The 21,074-nt window shown below is 37.8% G+C and overlaps 1 protein-coding gene across 1 annotated transcript in view; it reads right to left on the reverse strand.

Annotated features, from left to right (window-relative positions):
• The window catches only part of slc15a4 (solute carrier family 15 member 4), a 35,793-nt gene that overhangs the window by 5,886 nt on the left and 8,833 nt on the right, over positions 1–21,074 (reverse strand). The window contains exons 3-8 of the mRNA XM_007567105.2: positions 19,534–19,826; positions 18,647–18,788; positions 18,385–18,468; positions 15,970–16,144; positions 12,398–12,556; positions 7,021–7,179 (exon numbers count right to left, since the gene is read on the reverse strand). Of these exons, the coding sequence (XP_007567167.1) occupies positions 7,021–7,179; positions 12,398–12,556; positions 15,970–16,144; positions 18,385–18,468; positions 18,647–18,788; positions 19,534–19,826 (1,012 nt within the window). The remainder of the gene's footprint in view (positions 1–7,020; positions 7,180–12,397; positions 12,557–15,969; positions 16,145–18,384; positions 18,469–18,646; positions 18,789–19,533; positions 19,827–21,074) is intronic.

Consider the following 21,074-nt stretch of genomic DNA (forward strand, 5'->3'; position numbering starts at 1 on the left):
ATTCTCACTGGATGCTGCACATGTTTAATAGTCAGTAGCTCTAATTGGAAAAGAGAAAAAAACCCTTTTGGACTCTGTTACTAAGCTAAAAATGCATCACCTCGGTCTGAGTTAGCAAGATAAAATCTCATGATGATACAAGAATATTTTACCAAATGAAAAAAAAAATGGTGCACAATTTTTCTAGATAAACATGAAAAGATTAACGGCCAAAGATCCCTCTGTCTGTATGTTTCAATCTTGTGAGATGGCATAGGAAAGGTTGTAAATATTATTCGGTCAAAAGACTGTAGTCCACAGTACTAAAAACAAGGCAGCCCATAAGCACAGCACTGGTGACTTTGTTGAAAACAACTATTGATTAACATTGGAATTGTTTTTACTCTGATTTTTTAATTAAAAGTCAATTTTATTTAGCCGAGTTCGACATAAACTCACAGATAGAAAAGCAGCTGAAAAACACCAAACTCTTCAAGGTTTTTAGCAGAACTTCTGAAACTTCTGTAAGATTTCAGTTTTCTAAGTTTCTTGCCGCAGTTTTCCTGCAGACTAAACCCGACCTGTTTCCTCTTTTCACTGTCCACCCCCCAGGGCCCACTTGACTGCCAAATGCACTCAAAAATTATTGAAGATTAATTAAACTAGTAAAATACCAATCGAGGACGTACTGCAGAAAACTATAATGAAGGCCATAAATATTTGACAGCCACGTTAAAACCCAAGTCCCCAGCAGGAGGGGAAAAAACAACGAGAGGAAAAAAAAAAAAAGAGTGAAAGAAATATGATTTCCACCGGTGCTCAGAGGTTCTGCTGACATTTGTGGAGTTAGAAAATTACAAGCTTGTGATTAAACCAAATGCATCAACAAAGAGGCTCAGCTTACCAAATATCTGACTGTTATAAACTTTTGGGTCAATTTACCTGAGAGTGACTTTGTGCAGACAATGTTAGCCAGATGAAGCTGGTCAATACCAATTTAATGTTTGACAACAGATCAATGGATCAGACCTTCAATACAACAACTCAATATCTTGATGCTCCAGTGCCTTTGATGCTTTTCTCTGTCCTAGAATGAGACCATGGGGGATCAATGCACGTTTGTTTCAGCTATAAATATGGTTATTTTCTTCAGTCGTCCACAAGCTCTGGATCATTATTATTGATGGTAAACTTTCAAAACTGGCCACATGCTAAAAAATATTTACGTGCGCTCTGTAACCTCCAACACGTCTTCTGAGCAGACAAGAAAAATTCTGTTTTCATACAGTCCCTTTAGGAGGAGCAAGTCTTGATATTAAAATTGTCAGATCTGACATTAAAACCTCCATTAAAACCCTGACATTTTGTTGAGTGTGACCCAATAGGACGTGCGAATGTCAGCCCACGGTGAATATCTGAACACGTCCCAGACATCTGATATAACATCAGTCAGGACTTGGAAACTGGCCAAGGAAAAGGGCACTTCCTGTCTTGTGACTGTAGACGTTCACAAAAACCCTCCACTTTGAGTGAGTGATACTTCCAACAAAAGGGAAGCAAATTAGAATGCAAACCCATTTCCCACAGACACAAAGCCTGCTGTTGTATGAAGGATCATTTTGTATTGAGAGCAAAAGGTTAATCTCTGATTGACTTATGAAAATAAAATGGTGGCACACTGTTTCGACAAGAATAGGTGGAGTGGAGAAACAGGAAAGAAGTGACAGAACGGGATGCATGACTATTCAGCGAGAAGAAACAGTTGAAGGGTTGAATACGGGTTTTAAGGTTGAAGGCAGATGTTGCAGCACAAATATACTTTTTGCTCCACTATGAAGACTGTTCTATTCCCCGCTTTCTTCATAGGTTTTTTCAAATCTTTTAAAGGTTTATAGCAGCATTTTTACAGAGTTTATGAATGCCTTTCAAAATTTTACTTTGGAGGCTTTTCTTTTTTTACTCAATCCGTATGCAGTCATTTTTAGTACAGTATCTGATCATTTGTAAAGCCTATAATGTTTGATAAAGCCATTCCATTCCAGTTGCAGCATAAAAGGGCCCCTAAACTCAAAACATGAACCAATGTCGAGTCTAGACATAACAGCAACCCATTTTCAATAAAACCTTAGATATTTTGTTACCAGCAGGCAGTCGCAGATACATAATTTTTCCATTTACTTGAATGCATGAAAAATATAAATAGCATTACAGCACCAACAAGGTTACATTTTAAAGAGATACTAGCTAAAAAAAGTGTTTGATGTTTAATTGAATGATGATGCATCTCTTAGGTCTTGCATCAGGATGTTTGGCCATTTCCTAAAGACATGAATTCAGCTACTTGTGTGTACTTGTGTACCTCAACATTTACTGTGTGCTGTTTGGGGACACCGCAAACTATGCTTTCATGGGCCGACGCACAGAAAAAGCAGAACATTTGTTCAAAAACAGAATAATAAAAAAAAATACAGCCTAAGTTCAAATTGCATTTTGAAAAACTTGAAGAACTACAGATTAGAGTCTTCTTTCCCCTTTCTACCAGAGGCAAGCTTCACACATGCAGGTACATTGATGTGAATAAAATCTCAGCAGGTTAAAAAGGATCACTAGTATCACTATGACTTTGATTTAAGGCTCTGAGTTTTGATTTTTTTAATTATATCTGACATAGAAAAAAAAAACATGCAAAAACAATGAAAATCTTTCTCCAAGCCAGAAAAACGTGTCCATTAATAAAATCCTAAATATTTAGCTTCTTATTAACCAATCCCTTATTGCTTACAAATAGATTTCCTTCCCCAACACATTCAGGATTAAGATGCAAACCTTCACCCACATCTTCCCTCTGCCACTTTAGTCTCCTTTTGTTCATTTCCCTTGCAGCACATACTGCTGTGTAATATGGAAAATAAGCTGTCCTTAGAAGTCACTGCATTGAATATGTTAGGGAAATGCAATAAAATACAGGGCTGCATGTATTTGAGCCCGCAGAGATGGGGGACACATAGTACGAGCTGAACCTACAATTTACGAGCGCAGAGACAAACAAACACATGAGGGCATGGCAGGCACCTGTGAAAGAAAACAGCTGTTTATGTTTGTCGAGGAGACGCTCTCTGCTGAGCTGCGGTGAAACAAGTGTACACAGATCATATGAGCTTTTCAGCTGACAATAAGAGTTAGCACACAGCTAAATAAATGCAGACAAGCCTCGTTTCCAATGAGGAGCCATTAAAAGTCAAACCTACCCTGCAACTGGTGGGATTTGGTAAGCTAAGAGTTAAAATCTGTCACATCTGTCTTTAAAAATTACTAAGATTTTAAAGAAAAGACCATAGAAAATGAGGTCAAGTTTTTTTTAAAAAAAATATATAATTCCACCTACATTTATACAGGTTAATCTTATGGAAACATTTCAAGAGAAGTCCATGAAACATGAGAAGAACTACGGTAACACTTTATTTGAAGGGGTGTGGATAAGACTGACATGACACTGTCACAAACATGACATAACATCTGTCATGAACATAAAGAAGTCTTTATGAATGTTTATGACTGTTGTCATGACGTGTGATTTGGTAAATAATGACACTTTTAATGCAAAGTTGCTCTAAAGGTTGCATTGAAAGTCCATTAAAAGTGCCAACTTTGCATGATTTTGAACATTATGATAATTTAATGTAAAGTTGGCATTTTGCATCTTTTTGTCATTATTTACCGAATGACACTTCATGACAACTGTCAGACATTCATAAAGATTTCCTTATGTTCATGACAGATGTTACGTCATTTTTATGACAGTGTCATGTCAGTCTTATGCACACCCCTTCAAGTAAAGTGTTACCAGAACGACTAAAATGAAAACCCCTTTTACTGTGCCTTGCAAGTTTCTTCATCTCTTTCACTTTTTCCACTACTTTTCGAATTTCAATGCATCTTACTAGGACTATTTGTGATAAAGTGAGAAAGTAAATCAAATTGTGGAATAGAGAGCAAAAGTTTACTTGATAAAAGTTTTACTTTTATCAAGTAAAAACCTTTGAATGTGTCTGCAGAGTTTCGTTCGGCAGGAGGCTGAATCTTGACATTTTAAGATTGAAGTTATTCTTACTGTTTCAGTTTGTGAATTTATGCTGTTGCTGAAGAAAAATTTTCTTTCTGTGGTGCATTGTCGATAATAATTTCAGTGAAACAATTCTGAGCTGGAGCTACATGATTTGAGTTTTTTTTAACTTCTCAGTTTTACTGTTTTATTTCTTCTCTTACATGAAAACAGCAACAAAGTCTGTTGAAAACAGCATCGACTGTTTTTCACTGAACCACTGGTTTGTCGCATAAATCCCAATGAAATGCATTGTGTGAGGTTGTGTCATCATGTAACAAGATGAGAAAAAGTGAACAGCAGCGTTTTACAACATGTTGTAGCTCTATTTTAATGGGACCAGACAGAAACACATAAGAAATAACAGTTTATTGATGCAAATTCATCCTACAATTCTTAACACTTTAGAATGGAGTCACTTTGGTTAAATATAAAGGGAAAAAAATAAAGTCCTAGATGTGCTTTTTTATATACTGCTCGAAAAAATAAAGGGAACATTTCACTTTAATTTTGTGTGTGGCTCCAAATCCAGGCCTCCATTGGTTAATAAATTTGATTTCCATTGGTGATTTATGTGTGATTTTGTTGTCAGCACATTCAACTTTGTACAGAACAAAGTATTCAATGAGAATATTTCATTCATTCAGATCTAGGATGTGTTATTTGAGTGTTCCCTTTATTATTTTTGAGCAGTGTATATATATAAATGTGGTAATGTAATCGAGTCATGCCTTTTTATGTGAAACTTTAAAGCTGAGTTTGTCTGACATTAAGCATCTCTAGAGAGAAGGAGGACGATGGAGCGAGAGCACAACAGGAGACCTGAGCATCCACCAGTGTGATGCCAAACCAGCCCTGCCATCTTCATGTATCGCTCCAGGGACAGCTTTACTTAAGAAGGGCTGGGCTATGTAATCAGACCCCCAGCCTGTGATTAATGTTGCTGTCTGTCTTCAGGAACCGTGCAACTTAGTACAACTTAGCACAGCTCACCCGAGATGCTGTTTACGGCACACAGTTTTGCCCGAAGCCATGGAAATAAGTTGAATCCATTCCACCTACAGAGCTGAGCGATGTGGAAGACTCTAATATGGTGGGAAAAAAAAAACTGTATGATTTCTGACTGTACTTGCCGTCTAAGCTTTGTGCCATGTGTTTCTTATCAGTGGCCGGAAGGATGTTTTATTCCATTTCTGTGGCTCACCTTCTAAACGGCTTGTTTTGGAAAGCAAGGAGAGCCAAACAGGCAATCTGGCTTCAGTTAAACTTCCCCTGAAGTGACATGAGGCTAAGCAGAGAATGGATTTATGAAGCAGACCCAGCATCCTCAGCAGCAGCTCCCAAACCTGTCGGCACACTTTATTAATGAGCTATTAGGTGTTTGTGGATAAACATTTTACAGCGCCGGCTTAGTCAACACATGCTCAGGGAAAAAAAAAAATAAAAAAAGTGTGTCTGGACTGGGAGTCTCCACCTGCAAGGGAGCCCATCCATCTGCTGCCACCACAGCGCTATTCATTTTACCAGTCTGACAGATTTACACCTTTTGTAGTTAGTCTGACATGCTTATTGATACAATAAAACACCTAAAATAGAAAGTTGAAAAATGGTGATGCTCTCCTTCTGCACTTCAGCTATAAATTAGCTGCAGAATGTCAACTGGATCAGTATGGATTAAAGAATATCCATATCTCTGCTTGTTTTCGGGGTGGCATTGATACCCAATGACCACTGGAGGTGGTCACTGGGTAGGACACAGCATGGACAGGTCATAGGGCAACACACAGGTACACAGGACAAACTACCAGGTACGCACACACACAGTCTCATAACTGAAGGAAGCATAGAGAGGCCAGTTTACCTCACAGTTATGTTTGTGGGGTGTAGGAGAAAACAGAGTACTTAGTCAGAGCTAACACAAGCTAACAGGGAGAACATGTGAAATTCATACAGAGAGAGCCCAGACCAGGATGTCAACCTTGTTGACCTTGTTCCCACAAGGCAACACTGCTCAGCACTACCCCTCCATACAGCCTGAGAATTAAAACATGTCTGATAAAAACTAAGTCTTGTATTCCTCTCTCTCTCTTTTGCAGTTATTTTTGACACACCCAGCAGAGTTTGGTGATTCATCTCAGTTGTCTCACCTAAATATTTTATGGAAGAAATACACACATCTAAAACATCCACTGGATTTGGTGCTGGATCAAAAATATTCGCAGTGGAAGTCATAAAAATAGATCTGCATACCTACTGTTAAAACATGACGTTTCAGACAACCAGCTCATTTTCACATGACAAATTATTCTTAAAGCTGTTTTTACGACACCTAAAATCACCAAAGACCCAAGTCCTTATGCTAATATTTACATACATTCCACAAATCACGGTTTTCCTCTCTTTAGGAACAGGGAGCCTGAAGATCTGAGGTACTGACATCATAAAAAGCAAATTTGGCTTTTAGTTTACTCTCAGTAATTAAGATGTCTTATTCACAAAATGCTAGCAACACTTTAAGAGGCCAGTTTTAGCTTTATTCCACTTGTAGTTTGATTTTAAGCTGATGTTCAAAAAGTTAAGTTTTTGGTTTTTGTTGGAGTAATGACATCTTTTGTTTTATAAACTGCAAATTTTAGGATAATTCAACTTTGTAAATCCTTCTTATCATTACTTCTAAACTTAGTTTTAATCCTCATAAATATTCCAGAATGAGTTTGTTTTACTCATCTCCAGTTTCCTCAGTCCTTTCAAACAACACCATCCGTCTTTACTCATTTTTCACTTATTTTTCTATCAGCTATTTTTCTTTTTCTTTCTGTCACCCCTGTATGTTCTTCCATTACCTACTTGATATAAATCACCTTACGTTTCCCTCGTGTATGAAATGTGCTCTAAAAAAACAAAGAGAGGCTGATCTGTTGCTTGGTCCAGGGTCTTACCAAAGTCTTTGTGGGAAGACATCCAGCCGATCGACTTGAGAGAAACGATGGCCAGCAAACCGGAGCCCACGAACGAGCCGATCCCAGAGAAGAAGAAGAAGAGCCCCATGATTGCACTCTGCATGGACTTGGGTGCTGCAGAATAGGCAAATTCCAGACCTGCAACCAAATGGGATAAACTGGTAAATACATAAAGTACGTAATTTTGATAAGGACTGGTGATGAAGGATAGGCACACAACTAAAACTTACATTATACTTTTGTGCTTCACGAATATCCCTTGTGCTGAAAAGTTCCTCTCAAAGACAATAAACCAGGATAAAATATTTGTCTTTATTCATTCTTGTAATGTAACCAGTTTTGTTGACAGCAACTATTCCACCTTTTTGTAAGAAAAGCTCATTTTCCATGGCAGAAATGCTCGGATTGGTTAGCAACTCTTATTACTTAGTGGCTATTTTGACAAAAGGAACTGGAAAAATGTCTCGAGAGTACAAAAAAAAAAAGAATGATGAGCTTTGGAAAAATCTAAAATCGGAGTCTCTTCTCCCTGAAGGTATTTCTAGCCACAAGCTGACACTGATAATTTCAGAGCACCTCAAACATTTGATCTTTCAGATGAGGCCCTAAAGCTCCATCTGTCTCGAGAGATTAAGGAGATGTAGGTAAATACAAGATGTTTGCCTATTCTCGCTACCTCAGGCGTCACACCAGCTTGGTTATAGATACACGAGGCATTTGTGCAAATGAGAAAGAAAATAAGAATGTAAAATTGATTAATGAATAAATACAGAACCTGAAGGATACTAGAGCAGAACACAAGAATCATGTTTAAATTAAACAGAGGAAAGCGCGGATGTCTCCTGAACATGTAATCCTTTTCTTTACATCCTCAGCTAACATTTGAATAGCGACGCACAAAGCTAGTGCAAAGCTTTGTAGGGGTTTTCAATCTCCAGCTCAGCACTGCAGAGGGGATTCTAACATCAGACTAAATCTTGTGAATGTGTATTTGTGATGACAATCTAATACTAAAGCGATGTCTGTTGCTTTCAAACCACAACATAAACAGCTTGACCTTCATTCGCTGAAAGGATTTTCCCTAACAAAAAAAACCCAAAAACATAAAAACGAATATGTAGAAGTCCAGACACAATGTTCTCCCCCACCCCCTTTTTCTGGAAGTGACTATAAAGGTTGTTTATTATAAAAAAAAAAAAAACAATGCACCTTTGAGTTACTGACTCGGATGAGGCAAACTTCATGCATAAAGATTCCCTTCTGTCCGACCAGGCTCGGGACTTGTGAGATTTCACACAAATTTATTCAAACAGGAAACGACATAAGGGAAATATTCCTCTTCACCAGATAAATGTCACAATTCTGCCAATTTCCCTTGAAGTAAGCCCTGTGGGCTGGGATGGACTGTGAGTGCATTTATTTTAAAGACCCGCATAGCTTTGTTCGCCCGGATTTGACTTTCATGGAAACCGTGTTTGATACGAGTGGATTCCAGTCTTTTTACAAGAGGCCTGAAACAGCGGGTCCATAATACCCAACATATTTATGCTAATCTCAGTATTCATGGAGTTTAAATTTAGAAATGATATATTTTTGTGACTATATATGAAAACATGAAGGCGACTAAAGCATCTTTTAAATTGATTTAAAAAAATGTTAAATATTAATGAGGCAGAATTCCCTACAGAATATGCAAATTAATATATTGTAATAAGAAGATCTTAACAAACTTAATTCACAAACATAAGTGCAACCTAACACTATAAGCAGTGACTCCAAACAAAGCAATCCTGTTCTCTTATGGGAAATAAATGGCCCAAAACCAGCAGCGAAGTTCTACACAATTTCACAGTAAAGTGCATTTCTGACAAACAAAATTTCTGCTCTTTGAATAATGACAAAAAAAAAAAGTTGTTTCTGTTGTATTCCAGTCTTTGATTGTGCTGTTAAAAGCGATTCAGATGAGAGAGCACTTCTTTACTTCACCACATTACAGCCTCGGAGAAGCAATATGCTGTTTAATTCTCTGAGCTCTGAAAGAGAAGGTATTAACAAAAAACTTTGGGCCAGGGTTCACAAGAAATAGGAGAAAACTCAACATCTATCTTCCAAATGATACCCAGAAAGAGTTTTAAAAGGAGTCTCAAACCAGAAATGTGTAATTTTGACCTGTTTGGACTCTTTGGTTATTAAACATTAGTAGATTTAGGGGGACGGCAAACACTATTGCAGCTTCAGGAGAGGCTGCAGGAAGTCAGGGTTGGGTAAGTGCATGTATTGTGAAGCATGAACCAGAAACACACTTTTTTTTGCATGTTTCTTAACCTCCCAGTGAAAAGTGGATCTGAGTGCTATAATTCCCCCCAAAAATTTGCTTACAACTGCAGTGTTTGCTTCTGAGTAATCCGTCTTCTGTGAGTAGAAGAAAGATTAAATATATTGGCGTTGGATAAGCTTTGCTGTTAGGACTCCTGGCTTTGTGACAAAATAAGGAACAAAGGGGAACTTAAAATCTCCCACCCTCTATTCAACCACTGTAACGTCATTTTTGATAAATAAATAAAAAAAAAGGAAAGGAAGGAAATAACTTCCAAATATATTAATCCCCATAATGATTGAAAACCTGAGAAATAAGAGAAATGTCATTGTTTTCCAAAATATATTTGCCCCTTTTCAGCCTGATGCCGGCAAATGTGATGCAACACAGCGATAAAATGTAACACTGGGTTGCATCAATCTTTTCTTTTAACATCTATCTTTAAGCTTTGGGAACTGAGGAGATGAGTTTTCAAAGCAAAATGTTTCCCTCTTTCCTGCTTGATGCTGGAATTCAGCTGTGTGTTAGGAGCCTACATTGGTTTCTATTTCCAATAAATAAAATAAACCCATAACCTTCTTAGTTTGTCCCAGCTTTGAAGTGCGGACAGGCTAAATTAATACATGGGCACTTGTTTTTAAATGTGTAGGATGTAATAGCAAATCAAAGTCTGAGAAATTAGTAAAAACTTCAACAAAATAGTTGTTTGGAGGTAAACATGAACACAGAGGCTTTATAATGTAATAGAAATGGTGCTGAGGAATAAATTTAGGATACACCGCTCCATTTATTCCTTAGAAAACCCAAGAAAAATTGCAGATACGTGAACCAGGCGTGCATGATTAGAACGTAGCTTACGCAGCATCTTAAAGGTTTGTCGTGTTTAAACCTCAGGCATTTAGTTTAGTGTCTTCCTGACTGCTGACGGGAGAGTAAACGCCATGCTGAGATGGAAAGACTTCTCTGATTCCTTCACACAGAACTACGTTTTTATCTTGTTTGCAAAGCGTCCTTGAGAGTTTTGAAAGACACTTTAAATAAAACACATTATTGTTATTAAAAACACTTTCCAGCCCACAGGACATTCAAAACACATTCCAACATGACCAAGTCTGTCATCCAAGCAAGTTCACCTCAAGAGCAGACAGCAGGATGTAAAAAAAAAAAAAAAAAAAAAAAAAGAAATCCTCAGAACCCCTAACATCTCATCATGGGGCCTGCTGCAGACTCTAGCTAGTGTTTACGTGGAAATGGATGCCTTTTTCTGGGAGGTGTGCAAGGAGGAAACCTTTGCTCTCTAAGAAAATAACAAAGGCTTCAATTGGGATCCTGTCATCTTACTATCAGAAAATCCTCTCTGATTTCTAGTGTGACTCAGACGGTGCTCAGGAAAAATGTGAGACCAAATATAAACAAAGATGAATGATGAGTCATTAATAACGTAGTTCGAAGGCAATCAATTATCTTTTTTTTTTTCCAGAAATAAATAAAAAAGAATCATTTTAGACATCAGCATGTGCACATTTCTTACTAAAAGAGCAAAAATATTGAATACTGAAAAGCCTTGACATGCAGTACTTCAGATATTACCAATGTCAAGAAAGAAAAAGGATGTGAGTTTAACTCGTGGTATTATCTGTGAAAACAGCTTGCATGTATATATGTAGCATTATGTGTGTGTTGTTTGCAAGCAGGAAAAAACACAATGACGGCCACTTCAGTATGTCTCTGTGCCGTTTGCTTTATGTGTCAACACTGAAGCTAATTGAAAGCTGATGGGAAAGAATGGCTTAATTCATTAAACCGTGTGCAGTTTTATGTGTTTGTGTACAGTATCTGTGTGGACAATGCACCCATTATGTGAAGTGAGTCACTTGCCTGGAGTGAACCTTCCCTCAGTTCAACTGTGAAATGGTTTCCTAATCCATACTTTGCTTGTAAAAAGCTTCATTGCTGCACAGTGTTATGCAGCAGGGCGAGAAATTCAGAATAATCACTCATCAATTGATGTCTTAGGATGTTTGCTCTAGATAACAACCCACAGCTACATTTAGCTGGTGGAGCCTGGCAATGAATCAAAGTGCTCAACACACTTTTACTGAAATGTGTTTCGGTAAATGGCATAAACACATCAGTGCGAGGTAAAATCATGCAAACGCAAAAAAGTAAGTCGTTTCACTCAGTCATCCTGTATTTAACATTTATTTGCCTCGCCAGAGTTAAATTAGAGTTTATAACACCAGCAGTGCCTTGGAAAAGTATTCCTATTCTGTTTGAGATTTTTGTGGCACTAAAACGCAAACTTGGATGTATTTTATTGTGATTTTAGGTTATTGACAAAAACGAGACAGTTTTTAAATTGTGAAACAGAAGAAAAGAAAATACACAGTTTTCAATTTTTCCCACAAAATAAACTTTGAAAGTGTCAATCGCAATTTCATTTATGAACCTGGGTAAGAATAAAGTTAAAAAGTGGAGTTACTAAAAGATGAATACTTTGTGCTCCTCCTAATGTTTTCCATTGTAAGAAGATCCTAACTTGCTGGTAACTTAACACAAAGTCAGTTCAGGTGCTGCAAATGACCCTCGGGTCGCACACTGGATGCAAGAGTGAATGTCCAGACCTGAATTGGACGTGAAAAAATTATGTTCACAGATGTCCAAACTGACCGAGCTTGAGCTGCTTTAGTGAAAAATGGGCAAAAACTTTAGACATCTGTGATAAGCTGATGTAGAAATACCTGAAAAAACATGTAGGTATTATCACAGCAGAAGCTGATGTAACAAAGTATTGGCTTTGAGAGACTGAAAACACATGCAAGTCACTGATATTATTTGTAAAAAAAAACGTTTGGAAAATATGTATTATTTACTACATATTTTATGATTACATCTACTCCATAAAATCCCAAGATTTTATGTAGTAGATGTAGTTCAGGCAAATTCCTTCAGGCAGGAGTGCCTGAAGGAATTTGAGTATAAAAAAGGGCATTTTTACAAGGCAAAGTAAATTCAACACAAGATGTCAAACAAACATACCTGCAATGCTTGCAAAGATTTCGCTGATTCCTATCAGCACATATTGAGGCACTTGCCACCAAATGGGTAAATCTGCAGCATGGAAGACAACCTTGCCAAGCACCTGGTCTATGGTACCATTCGATTTAACGATTTCAAGGCGTTTGGTCTCCAGAATACCTGAGTGGGTGAAAACAAGAAAGAAGACGACAGAAGAAAATAGTTACTACTTATATGCAAACGTGGATGAATGTAGCACAATTCTGCAAGTCAGAAATATGTAGCCAAACAAAAAAATACAGTAATTCAATAGTAGTTTGTTGGGGATTAAGTTTGTTTTATTGACTTCCGTCCTACTACTTCATTAAAATCCCATCTGTGAGGGTAGGAAATAATGCAACACTGCAGACAGTTCAATAATCACAAGTAAGCAGTTGTCATCATTTGGCGTCTGCTCCCGAAAGCGTCATTCGATTAATATTATCGTGTGACCAGCGGCTATTTTCAGATAACTCCCAGAGACAGCCTCCTATCATAGCTACACTTAATGCCGTATTTGAGGAGAGTTGTAGACTTGTAATCCGGATATCCAATAATACCAGCCGTCCATCTCAGGGAGCATGGCCGCTGGGCTGCCCAGAGCAAGTCTCACAGTATAAACACACATCCCTATTTTTATGTTTACCTTAACTAAAAATCACATATCAGACGTCTCAGAGTGATCCTGTGCAGCACAGCTTCAAAGCTGTTAAATAACAAGGTTTTAGCTACCTGAAAGCTACTGAGCCACAATAAGACCACAAACAAAAAAATGCGCTAATCAAAGCTGGCCTCAATATGTGGCAGAAGTCTTGCTCGGAAAAAGTCACTTTGTGCTTGACAACATGTCAACCATCTCTCCGCTGCATATGTGGTCCAGCTATCCTCAAGCCCAGACATCTGTCAGCACATGTTCGGTGAAACCTCGGGAAATGCTGTTGACAAATTTGCACATATTTCATACACAAGGTGACAGAAGTGATTCTAGCACTGAGCAGAGCCGGCGTGCTGGAGAGGTGGGCAGAAATTTAATGGGTTCAGCTGACTATTCAGTGAGCAAAAGGTGTCACGCTGGGATTTTCACTACTTTCCATCCGCTGGCCTCTAAACAACATGATTTCAGCTAATAGAAAGAGGAACGATAAGTACTCGGGACAGACGTTAAGCCAACTAAGGTGTAGCAGTGTTGTAAGGCAGCTCACAGGGGACATTGTGTCTAATTTAATGAATGTGAAGCAAGGATGTGTCCGACGAGCAACTATTCAGATGAACTGCAGATAAAAGATTATTACACAGAGTTTCAATTGTATTTTAAAATGCACTGCAATGCATAGATTTGATACTGTTGTCTGCTTTGACTCGTAAAATCCAGGTCAGAACCGTTTGACACCGGAGTCGTGTGTTTATCTTCTATTCTGTGACCAATGCTCAGACTACACCACCGTTCTAAACCCTTTCTCTCCACCGCCTGAACTCAAAATTGCTTTCTCTAAGATTTGGATTTTATTTTGCTGGAGCTTGAATGCAAAAGGGGTGTTTTTTTTTTTTTCCAAAATAGCCAAATGGGAAAAAATAAATAACTGAAAAGCTTTCAAAGGTTGAAATGAACATGTTGCAGCAGCATTCCTTTCAGAAAAGGACCAGTCCTCAGGAAAGTAAATGTTTGCACATTCCATTTTCCTGAAGAGCTTTTATTATATCATCCGGATGGAAAAAGATCCTTTTTATAGACAAGAGTAGTACATATGAAATGATATTTTTCATCTCTTCTCAAGAACATTAAGCCACAAAAAGGGTCTTGTTTTTTCACAACACCTATGTTATTTTCCAACATTTAATTAAATCTATAAATCTTAAATTTAGAAAAGAAAATTGTACAAATAATAAAATTCTAAAGGTCAAATGAAAAGAGGAACCTAAGCAGTTAAAATTGATTTTTTCAAGTGTAAGCAGCAACACAATATCATTTTTCTGACAATTTTCAGCTTGATTGGATCTGACTGGTGACACTTCAAAATCTAATCTTTTCCCAGTCACTGAACGCACCATATCTCATTTAGCCACCAACAACAAGCTTCCCTGCAGGAAGAAGCTTAGGATAGCTAATTTCAGTAACAATCCTGTATCTAAAATAAAGTACAGAGAAAGAACAGAAACGTCAGAAGCTGTTTTTAAAGTATTTTCTACAACACAATTAAACATGTTTGTGATTCCTTCAGGCTGTGAGAGACTGGGAGAGAGCAAGACTTTCAGAAGATAACAAGAAGTCTAAAAGTACCAGTGCAAAGTTTCACTCTCTTTATACTTTTGAGGTTTCAACGTCTGCCTGTCATGGAATGATCTGGAAATCTCAGTTATTGTGAAGGTTTGCATCCTTTTGAATAAACACATGGACACTACAGGTTTTGTGATGCTAGTCGAACTAATGTTGGTAGTGGTAGTTGGTAGTTGTCTCAAAAAATATTTTGACATTGTTTTAAAAAAATGATAAAAACCTCTTCATGAGTCCCAGTATAATTAATTATTGACCAAAAAAAAAAACGAGAAAAATATCTGTTCCTATTTCTGTTCCTATTTCTTATATTGCAGAAGCCAGAAAAAAAGGAACTATCTAAAATTCAGAATTGAAAAGTTAAAGCCTGACAACAAAAAATAGAGATTCAAAATTGCCCAAAAATATCTGATTAGTCATCTCTACGCTTGCCATCTAAAAAACAAAAAAAAAAAAGTTAAAAATTGCCCAAAAATATCTGATTAGTCATCTCTACGCTTGCCATCTAAAAATGCTGCTTATTAGGAGTGATACACAACACATCACCACCATATGACAACCAGGTGATTATTTCCTTATCATATACCCAGTTGCAAAAAGCAGTTTACACCTCAAACAGGCATTAATAGAGGTGAATTATGTTATCGGGCAATTTAGATCTTATTATTTATATTACAAAATTGAGTTGTTGGTTGACCTGATGTTGACTTACCTTTAAATTTAATTGGAAGAACACTTTTCTAAATAACTTCTGTAAAAGTGTAATTAAGGACATGTTTAATAGTTCACCTGCAACTACAGAAAGAAAATATTTAAAAGTCACTAATGACAGAAACTGTTCAAATGCCATGTACAGGCTGTTTGTTGGAGAGCATTTAATTAAAGTTGACTCCACAGAGTGCAGCTGATTTGCCTTTCTCTACATTCGACCTTTGTCCTTCTCAAAACATTGAAGGCTTAATTTTTCTTGTAGAGTGGGAGATAATATTGTGATTTATGAACAGAAAATATCTCTAGATCCACTGAAAAAAAAGCACGTTAAATATAATAGTTAACTGAAGCATCATTAGCCGCAAGCTTAATAACAGATTTTCTCTCATAATTTCCATCTTATATTTTCAGTCACTGTTTCAAAAACCTGCCAAGACAATAATCAGCAAACCAAAAAAACCATCACCGTGGAAGTCCAGATTTGAAAATGTTGTAAACTCTGCTCTTGGCTTGTTCTTTGGCCTACTTAGGCGATAGCCTAATTGAGAAAACACGTGTTGGGGGCACTCACCCGCTGCCACGGCTGAACACATGACAAAGAACATCCCCACAGCAATCCTCTTCAGAGAGGAGGGCAGCAGGCCACGGCGCTTCAGGATGGGGTCCACTACTTTGTCTTTAAGAGGGATGAGCATGAGGATGAGCACTGCGTCAAACATGGTGAGCCAGGCAGCCGGGAAGGTGAACTTAATCAGGAAGAATCCGGAGGAGAAGAGATGAGATAAAAATGTACAAGAAGCAACAGAGCATAAAAACAAAGGAGACTCTTTACGTGCATTCCAACAGTGTTTGTGTACACATATATGCATCCACAATAAGCAAGCAGGCTTCAGTCTTGATACTGCTTTGGCACCCCCAGGTGGTCAAAAACAAATACTATTTAATGAAAAAATAATAAAACTATTAATTGAATTTACAGGAATAAAAACCCCACAGTCAAATGGATCTAAGACGTGAACACATTTTAGGATTATTATTCCCAGAGGCTGCAGCTGCAATACTGATAACACTGTTGTTTTAGCTGCAAATCCATTAAAACCCACTGCAAGCTGTATTGTTCATTCACAGTATGCTCCCTAAACCTGAGAACCAAAAAGTTTAATGTTTAAATTGAATATTTGAATTACTAGATGGAACAAAAATATTCACAGTAACTGTTAACACACAAAATGTTTGCTACTTCAAGCACAATGTTGCTTTGCGCTGAATAAAATTGCAAGTTGCCAGACCACATAACTTATACAAATCTATGTTGGCAATTTAAATTTCACGTGACATGGAAGCTTGATACATGCCTCTTATTTAACATACTGATATATTTTTCTCTCAAACTGAATTCCCCAATTCTTAAAGGATTAATTTAGCAATTTATCAATCTGTTAATAGCACATTATTTTATATCAGCTTTTACAACAGACCACTTTGCCAGGAGACACCAAAAATCATGATTAAATGATGACAATAGTTCAAAATGTCTTCTTTCTTGCCAAGACATTTACACATGAAAAAAACAGCAACAAAAAAACATTGGGAAATAACAGTTATAAATGAAAGTGTATGCACAGGAACTATGAGTATCTTTGCTGGTAACACCAGGCTCAGTAGTCTTTCCCTGTGACATTCCACAAGTTTAAAACACACAAGCACACTTTTTCATTCTTTCTCTGTATATGAAACATATTTTAGCAATTTATATCTAAGATCTAAATCTACAACAATCACTATTAAGAAGTAGCTTTTGTTGTCGTTTTTAGGGGTTTTTTTTTGGCTTCAGTAGTTTTTTTAACCAGTATATTGACAGGAACATGGGTTGTGAGAGAGGAGGACAGGCAGCAAAAGTTAATGTGCTAAGACTCAAACCCACGACAGCCGTGTTGAGAACTGAGGCCTCCGCGCCACCGCCTTCGCCACGCCCACTAAGAAATAGTTTTGACCTAAAATTCATATTTAAATGATCCAGCTTTTTAATGAAGGGAAACTGGTCAATTAACTAATGTTACATTAGTGAAGATATCAGAATCTCAGCCGATTTCAAGATGAATCATTGGTATGGGTTCCTGTTCCCTTGAGGAAATAGCATCTTTTCAGTCTAGCCACTTTATTGTCAGGTGAGCTGAGGGACAGAAGTCCCAGAGGCATCAACTCTTACTTCCCTTTTAATGCCGACAACTGGCGAGGTTGGAAGGAGAGACAACTTACTTCCTCTTTCAATACCAACGGTATTTTAGACATGAGAAGAGCAAGCTCAAGACGAAGATCAAAAATGATGGCCAAAAAATAAATAAAAGTTTGAGAGTTTTACAACAAAAAAAACAGACTAGTTATAGTTTTGTGAGAATATTAATATAAAACTTTAAGAAGCACTATGAGTTTTTTTTTTTAGGTGTTTCACTTCACATTTTCTTATAAAGGTGTGTTGAAGCGTACAGCCTGAACCTTCATCTGTGATCAGTGTCATTGCTGTGAAAGCTTTGTTTTTTTTTTTTTTTTGTTTTTTTTAGGAGTCATGTTTCACGTGGAGCTGCTGAGGGACCCATCAAAGTCCTGCAGAATGCAACATACAAGCCGTGTGAGCGAGTTACATCAGCTCTACAAATCAGCGGGAACCGTCAGATGGAGGCGCTGCAGCAGAGGAACACAAACACAGCCAGGTTGCTAATCTGCGAGGTATTAGTCTGTGAAGTTCTGACTTAATCCCCAAGGCATTACAAGCCTTTCCTGCTGCCTCCAGCTGTTGCTTGCCATTGCATGTCAGAGACCAAATGACTTTTTTTTTTTTCTTCCCTCGAGAGCGAGATATCTGGTTTGAAAATATTAATCCCCAAACAGGTGGTGTTTTGTGTGTTTATTATTATTAATGCATCATGTTCTATCTGCTAAACAATAAACATAATCGTGGACTAAGCCTTTTTTTATTGTTTGTTACCTGATGAGTGGTGTCCACTGAGATGTTTGAGGGTGTACCAGGAATCCTCAGATGGAAGCTCTGCAGGATATATGTCGTCTGCATCTGCAGCACAATAAGGAGATTAATGCCAGCATAAAGCAACTCTCCACTTTACGATCACCAGGCAAAGAAAGAAAGAAATAACCTCCCCTGATTTTAACACGTCTGTTTACTGGAAGCCAGCACGGTCAAGATAAAATCCTCTAAATTGTTCCACTTGTGAAACGTGGATTAGTCTTACCTGGAAATACACCATCCAATATGGAATAAGGGCAAAGAAAACTGGAAGGATTTTCACTATCGATTTCACTTCCTCTACTTTTTCTTCCGGAAATTTCCCTCCATAGGTCAGTTTTGCGGTGTCGAGCAGGGTGGGTTTATTGCTGAAACAGAATTAGAAATGAAGTAATTTAAATACTAAATGACTGAAGTGTGAGTAGTAGCATAAATTAAAAAAACATGTTATACATAGAATATGATGAAATTACTCTCAACTCTTAAACAGATAGATTTAATCATCTTTTTTCTGAGTAAACCTTACCCTTTAATAAAAGCACTTCTAGAGATTCAAAAGAAACTTCGCTAAAGCCCATAATCCTCATCTCTGGAGAAAATGCCCTAATAAGGAATTTTTATAAGGCTGTGGGATTGTCCAACTTAAAATATTCAATGTCAAGTTTTTTGAGACGTTTGTGGTACTTTGGTTCAAAGTCGAGTTTCAGCACTTTAGGATAACTTTTCACCACAGGGAACAAAGATGAATACATTGACCAGATGTGGGGGGGAAAGGCACACACAAAAGAATTATAGGAGGGGATCAAAGAGAGATTTAAGATAAAGGTCTGCTTTAACATACAAAAGCTGCCTTGCAGCTCATGAAAAACTCTCCACAGAAAAACAATGAATACACAACTGGAAATGTGGAAATGCCAGAGAAATAAATATTTGATACTGTTATTTTTTGCTAATAATTCCAATAATTTACAAATGATCCAAATGAGCCTTTGAGATCCTTTTTGGCTAACAGCCTAATACTTTGACAACAACAAATTTGTTTCCTATCAAATGTAGTTTTTCTTATCACTAAAGAAATGCAGAAAAAAACAACACCAGTATGAGCACTCTTACCGAAGCAGGTTTGGTTCCTTTGGTTTCTGTGAGCAACAGGCAAAGGACAAGATCTTGACCATGTCTGAGAAGGCACTGCCGTCGGCGGGCTTTCTGATGAAAACGGTCCGTCCCAGAACAAAGACCAGGAAGGAGATCCCGAGGCACACTGCTGGGATGATGTAACCAACCTCAAAACTGTAATTCTGCTGGATGTATCCCACACCTCCCAGAGACACGATGGCTCCTAAGTTGATGCACCAGTAGAACCAGTTGAAGAATCTGCGTGTGGCCTCAGGTCCTTTGTCTTTGACCTATGACAGACAAAATAGAATAAAAGCAACCAAATGCATTAGTTTTTGAACGTGTTAACAGGGAACACACGTATAGACTTTTCAACACATCATAAAACTCCCTTCTATTGGATTCCCCCTGTTTTATGTAGCATTGGAAATCATGTCCCTGTGTGGTCTGACTGAGAACACTTTATGAACTGTCCTTTAAGGCAGATGACAAATGAAAAAACCTGAGGCTCCAGTGGCACTTACATGAAGCTGTCATCACGGTCATCATTCACCCAGCAACCAACATTTTCAACCAATTCCTCGAGCCGATGTCAGACAATCTACTCCGTTTCTCCTTCTCTCTCAAATTGCCCAAACTGGATATTGTCACTGTTATTTTGTCAGTGCTGTGCACAGCTCTACTTTGTGTTTGATGATCTGTAAACCTTTAGACAAACACCGCCTAACTTCAGAAGCTTTCACGCTATAGCTTCTTACACAAACACCTGAAGGCAGCTTCAAGGTGCCTTGTTGCTATCCACATGTTTTGTGAAAGCAAAGGTAAAGGGGGTTGAGGTCAGGGCGCTTCTGTTGCAGTCTAGACTCACCGAGCAAGGTAGTCACAGGCCAGCATCAGCTGACTGGTTTAAGAACAAGTCGGCTTCACAGGTTGAGGGAGTGGTCTAGTAATGGCATTATAGTTGGTGCGAGCCGCAGGACTTAAAAGCGGAAGCGAGACTGAGAAAACCTTCCAGACAAGGAAAGAAGTCAAGATATACAATGTAAATTTGAAGCATTGGCTCAGCCAACACCAGAATTGCTCAACTATGTTTATACAGCGTTATTACTTTGAAAAGAAAGGTACAGGAAGACCAACAAACATTTTATGCATAGTGTACCTCCCATTATGCTGCCCTAGTGGTGTCGCCTTCCTGGAGACTCACAATTGTACAGGAGAGCGCTGCCTTCACTTGTAGTGTATGACTGGTCCGTCAAGCAACGAAGCTGAAGTTGGTTTCCAATTCCAGCTTCCAAGAGCTACAGGACGATTCCACTTAATTTTTCACTACTTTCCGCATCTTTAATCAACTCTAGTTTAAAAACTACTACACCTAGAAACTTGAAACCTGGACTAGATTATTCTGTTCTAATAGCAGAATATTTATAACCATGTTTGGGATTTGTGAAACGTTTATCCCAAAAAAGCTTCCGTTAGTCATTATCGTGAGTTAAAATTTTCACGAAAGTAAAATGTTCGTTTTTGTGGCGCTTCTGTTA

Source organism: Poecilia formosa, unplaced genomic scaffold (genome assembly GCF_000485575.1).
Source record: "Poecilia formosa unplaced genomic scaffold, Poecilia_formosa-5.1.2 Scaffold204, whole genome shotgun sequence".
Taxonomy (NCBI): domain Eukaryota; kingdom Metazoa; phylum Chordata; class Actinopteri; order Cyprinodontiformes; family Poeciliidae; genus Poecilia; species Poecilia formosa.